At 38.2% G+C, this 6,000-nt stretch overlaps 1 protein-coding gene across 2 annotated transcripts in view; it reads left to right on the forward strand.

The window, feature by feature from the left end:
• MXD4 (MAX dimerization protein 4) overlaps positions 1–5,336 on the forward strand; it is a 46,811-nt gene extending 41,475 nt beyond the window's left edge. For both annotated transcript variants that reach the window (XM_072406555.1, XM_072406554.1), the window contains exons 4-6: positions 2,760–2,874; positions 3,701–3,860; positions 5,140–5,336. In XM_072406555.1, the coding sequence (XP_072262656.1) occupies positions 2,760–2,874; positions 3,701–3,860; positions 5,140–5,288 (424 nt within the window). In that variant the 3' untranslated portion in view covers positions 5,289–5,336. The remainder of the gene's footprint in view (positions 1–2,759; positions 2,875–3,700; positions 3,861–5,139) is intronic.
• The last annotated feature ends 664 nt before the right edge of the window (positions 5,337–6,000 follow it).

The raw sequence follows: 6,000 nt of genomic DNA on the forward strand, positions 1-6,000 counted from the left end.
GAATAATTTTCATGCAGACTTCTGTAATACAAATCAGATCTTCTACAGTCATAGTGAAAACCTTATTGTGCCTTCGCCAGGTTTACAACAGACAGATACTATGTACCCAGTTCATTGTTAAGAAATCCTACCTATAGGGCAATGTACATAATGGAGGTGTTTGTTAAATGGTCACTATCACAGTGTTCTCCCCAGCCACTTATTGTGCTTTCTCCAGGTTTACAACAAACAGATACTATGTACCCAGTTCATTGTTAAGAAATCCTACTTATAGGGCAATGTACATAATGAAGGTGTTTGTTAAATGGTCACTATCACAGTGTTCTCCCCAGCCACATTTAGCTGGGCGCACCACCCGGCACTTTTCAGGAACCACCCGGCTGTTTTTGTGTGGTTACAGGGGCTGCCACCGACCTACAAGTTCTTCCCACCCAGCTTAAAAAAAATTCAGGGTTGAGCACTGCTATCACAAAAGCAAAGTGTATTCTATTAGGTATTTGTGATTATTTACGGGCAATAATACTACTGGGATAATAACAATAGTATTAAACATATTAAAGAATATTATTTTTTCATATTCTGGTGGTTTTCTCCAAAAGTGACAATCGCAGGGGTTACAACAGGAGCTGGATCACCCAGGTTCACTGATGAAAGGGTATTTTCTCCAGACTTGAAGAGCTTTAATAAATCAGGCCCAATGTGTCTTTTTTTCAATCTATCTTTGCTAGTATGTAAAGAATAGTTTTATGAGGGATATGAAAAAAGTAGAGCTGTGTACAGGGGGAACCTACACACAAACTTGATCCAGAGGAACCCCTTTGAAAACCCCGTCAATAGTAAGCCATTGGGAAGTGACACCATGACAGGTAACGCCATGGGGAACCTAAGAACAAACTTTTTACTGTGCAGTCTATTAGAAATCTCGGGACCCGACGTCCTGCTTTACCACAGGGCTTTTAGGTGGATTTTTAAAAAAAGCTTTTTTTTTTGACAGAGATTAGAATTATAACTCCCTTTCACCTTAAAATAAAAGCTACTGTAAAACAAAAGGCAGTAAAGTGAAGGCATTTGTTAAACATCTCCATTTTTTATGTGGCTATGGCAACTTTTGTATAAATATTTGTGTTTTTTATAGCAACTCTTTTACATTTATTTGAAGCCTAGTATTTTATTAGTAGACATTTTCCAAAATATTTTATGACCTTGTGCAAAAAGCAGACTGTATATTTATATTTCCACATTTTTAAATCTTTAATTGGAATTTCAAAGTACATCTTTATAAACATTTTTTTCTCAATGCACAATACAAATGGGAGATCTCTTCTCTCTAAATACTAGCTATTTGCCTTAATTGAAAAGACAGCCGTTTTGCTACATGTTCAATATTCATGAGAATGTAGATTAGTTTAAATTTGTGACGTCACACTGGTGAATGTCCCATTGTAGTCACCATCAGTGAACGTAGGATGAACATTCCATGAACTCACAAACGTTTTACATGTGGGTTTTTGTGTGTATATATGCAATATCAGGCAGCATAGTAGTTGTGTTTTCATACACACATGAAAATGCCTCTTGTTTAAAGTGGAATATTGCCTAGAGGCAGACACAGGCTGCAAAAACCCCTTATACAAAAATGTATTACAAGCTCTTGCTGCTCATGAGTGGCTTCAAGCTGTAAGGTTCCCTCCACCTTTTATTTCTTCTGTTTGCTCAAAATTATAGTAGAACTCTGGGAAACATCAAAATGACACATATGCTACGCTCTGTCACTAGCATTAACATTCATTACAGTCACCCGGTAACATAGTTTTATTATCTGTTGACCCTGCTGGTAGGTCAGTTATTCTTCCACTTCTTGTGACATTGCTGATTATTCTATAGTGAAATAGCACAGAAATATTTTTACTAAGAGGTATACTTAATCATCATCGTGAGTAAAAGACGACCATTTCATGAATCCCTTGAAGTGTTCTCTGAATTGTTGGTTTGTCCCAACTCCTGAAACTCTCACATTACCCCTGAATAGTGTAGCCTCTCCAAGTCTGGAGAGGATACACTTTTATCACTGAATCTGCATGATCCAGAAAGCCTGGAATACATTTCTTAAAAGTATTTTGATATTTTTTAGCAAATGTTTTCAATCCAGGTTTCAGGATCACCCAGCTTCACTGATGAAAGTGTATCCTCTCCAGCCTTAAAGAGCTTTATTAAATCAAAGCCATTGCCAGACAGCTTGGCCCATTTCAGTATATAGTGAAACATATTTCTGCAGGCATGTTAAGAAGGAAACAAAATATGGATCTTTAACAAATATACTGGGCAAACATTTGTTCACAAGATTTTGGAGTGTTTGTGTGAGAATTTGTGCTCATTTGGCCAAAAGAGGTCAGGTACTGATGATAGATGAGAAGACCTAGCTTACATTCAGCATTGCAATTGATCCCAAAGGTTTTCAGTAGAGTTGAGGTCAGGGCTCTATGCAGAGCACTCAAGTTCCTCTGGACCAAACTGGATAAATCATGTGTTTATGGAGCCGTCTTGGTGCACATGGGTACAGAAAATGGGTTTCCCCAACCTGCTGTCACAATGATTGAAATGCATAATTGTGTAAATGTTTGCTGTAACAATAACATTACACTTCATTGAAAAACAAAAACTCAGTGATTCTGAGGATGTCCACATTGTTATCTGTATTCATTGATTTTTTTTTACTGTATATGTTTCTGGCACATCTACATACAACTTCTTTTTTTCAGGCGAGCAAAACTACGACTATATTTGGAGCAGCTGAAGCAGCTTGTGCCCCTTGGGCCAGATAGCAACCGACACACCACTCTTAGCCTCTTAAAAAGAGCAAAAATGCACATTAAGGTGGGTTCACGTGGCCGGTTTCCCTTATATTTTACTTTATCATGATGTTTACAAATAATTTCTACCAAATAAGTTTAAAGTTTTTTTTATCAGCTGTTATGAAGGAAAAATAAAAACGTATTGTTTCCACAGAAACCCAATGAGCTAATATTTTCTGCCTGGTTCTCCTCGACCTATGGTATGGACAGGAGGAGAGGGGGTTGTTTTATTTTTTAGTTCTGGCACGTTTTCTGTTCAAATGTAACAAACCTGCTTCTTCATAGATACAGTTCCATTGCTGGCACTGTGATCATCATAGGTAAAAAAAAGAAGAAAGAAAACAAATGCAGCCACCACATCTGCAATATGTTAGTTTTATGTTTGTGGGTTACTAAAGCACAACATCTAAGGTGTATGATTTACTATATTATCACCTCCTCCTCCCATGCTGCCATCATTAAAAAGCCAGAATTACCACCCAGGTAATTACCCCTGCTCAGTGTGGTTCTTTGATGAGTTCCTTACACCCCCACTGCTTTCTCCCTAACACTGCAACCAAGGAACTGCAAATATGACAAAGGCAAGCATTGGTGGTAAAACTTAAATTTAAGACCAAGTAGACTTTGCGAATGATTGCTCTAGGTCTTGAACTTAGGTTGCATGAAAGACAACCAAAGAGATATAATTGAGCCATCATTGCTAACATTGAGTCACCTGTAAGTAAAGGTGAACCTTGAAACCAAGTGAATCAGCATGGAAATTGCCACTCTTTTCAAGTTACAATAAATTGTCTTTGCAAGACAAAATACATAGATAAGCAAACACGTTTCTACAATTTTCTCTTCAGAAATTAGAAGAACAGGACCGAAAAGCTCTGAACATCAAGGAACAGCTTCAGAGAGAACATCGCTACCTCAAGCGTCGTCTAGAGCAGCTCTCTGTGCATGGGATGGAGCGCATGCGCACAGATAGTATGGGCTCTATTATATCTACTGATTCTGAACAAGGTGAGCTGGATTCTGCAAACACCGGAGGTCATCCCGAAGGTGATCCCAAAAGTATGATGGAGAAAACCTGCTGTCAGAGGGGGAAACATAACACTGAGCTATTTGCTGGTTGTTAGATCGCACATGATGTGCAACATAGAAGAAGTGTTTAATGTGCACTAAAGTTTCTGCAATATTCATTTAGCTCATGTACTTGTGATCTCGTTCTCTGTGAAAGTGAATGGAGGCTGCCATCCCTTTAGAAAGCTTGTTTACCTATGTAAAATACCAATAGCTGTAGCGCTGTACGAATTATGTGTTACAAGCAAGGGTAAATAATACAAGTATGTAAAATTTGTACATACAGCTACAATGAGACTGATTTATTAAAGAGAAGATAGACTATCATGGAATAACCTAGGTGATCTTGGAAAATTTTTATACCTGGATTGCCAACTAATAGCAAATGATTTTTAAGAAATCAACTCCAGGTTTCCTGGATCACCCTGGGTCTCTAATGATAATCTTATCCTCTCATGACTGTTTTCCTAATCAATACCCAAAACATTTATTTTAAAGTTATGGATTCCAAAAACATGCAGTTAGGTTAATTGCCCCCCCCCCCAAAAAAAAAAAAAAAATGACCTTAAACTGTATTAAAGACATATGACTTTAGTAGGACTTTAGGTTGTGAGCCCCTTTCAGGAACAACTAGTGACATAACTATGGATTTTGTACAGCGCTGCATATTATGCCGGCGCTAAATAAATACTGTGTGATAAGAATATTAATATAAATATATTGGGGTAAGGCTAGAACCATTGGATTAGAGCAGGTTTTACTGCTCTATGGCCTTAACTGGACAAGTAGTGAGGGAAAATCTGAAACACATTAAAAGCTGACAAAGTTTCTGGCATTTTGGCATTTAATTTTTTTTTATTGGCTGTGTAGCTGTTAGAGAATTTTTCCCTTCCTTGATCTGACTTTTCTCTCCAAAGAAGCCCCTTACCATGGTAAAACCTCCTAGGAGTTCTAATCCTTCCCCACTCTATCCTAAACTAACAGGCAGCCAGTGCTGAGACTTGCAGAGAAAAGTCGTATTTGGGTAGTAAGAGAAAGGGTAAAGGGGGTAGGTACAAAGTTCTCTTTTGTAATGTGTGTACACTAGAGGGCTGCAGAAGATTTAAATGAGGGTTCAAAAAAATTTTGTAGTGGCCAGGTGGGGAAAGATGTGAAAAAAGGTTCCATCTACCGTGCCTGTGTTTCATTATTATTTTGTTCTTTTCCTCCCCCTCCACAGAAGTAGACATTGAAGGCATGGAATTTACACCAGGAGAAGTGGACAGTATTGGAAGTGCCAGCGATGTGGATGACCACTACAGTCTGCAAAGCAGCTCCAGCGACAGCGGCTATACACATTCCCTGAGACTAAATTCTAGTCTCTTATAGTGGCCAAATTACTGGACCAACTCAGGACCATCAAGCTGAAGGCACTTACATCTGGAAAACAAAACAAAAAAAACGTTAAAAAAAATTAAAAGAAAAGAAAACAACACAAAAAGTTAACTGCCACTCAGCCAGGACTGCCGAATCTAAGTCTTTCAAGGAGAGTTCTTGCTGAGGAGGCCCCCTCCATTTCAACCACAGCACGAGAGATTCTCGACACAATGCTCTGATGGCGTTCTGTGCTGTGACTCGATGGGGTGGATGTTGACAAAGAGAGTTGACAACTCAATGAAAGCCCAATTATTTGCAGTCATATCATTCCATTGCTAAGTATTACACGGAGATACAGAGAGACGCAGGTCAGATATTTTTTGATTAACAGAGATCATTTAGTTTTAAGAATAAAGTAGAATTTGTACATGCCCGTCGAATTTACTAGTTAGACATAACAAAATTAAAAGATTATGAGTTCTATGAAGAACAGGCAATAGTTTTATCAGTGTCAGTATTTCAAACACTTGGCGTTTGCAAAGCAAGAAAGAGCGCAAAGTTCCTTTAACGTTTTGAAATTTCACGTCTGTACCATATAGTGAAGAGAGAGAGGGAGAGTTCTTAGTCTATTCTGTGTTTATTGTCCCTCGTTGTACATCACCTGATGAAAATGTGGCTTATTATGGTCATGATGAAGGAGGCCAAAGTATCACATTAAGTAGGT

This window comes from Pyxicephalus adspersus, chromosome 3 (assembly GCF_032062135.1).
Source record: "Pyxicephalus adspersus chromosome 3, UCB_Pads_2.0, whole genome shotgun sequence".
Lineage (NCBI taxonomy): Eukaryota > Metazoa > Chordata > Amphibia > Anura > Pyxicephalidae > Pyxicephalus > Pyxicephalus adspersus.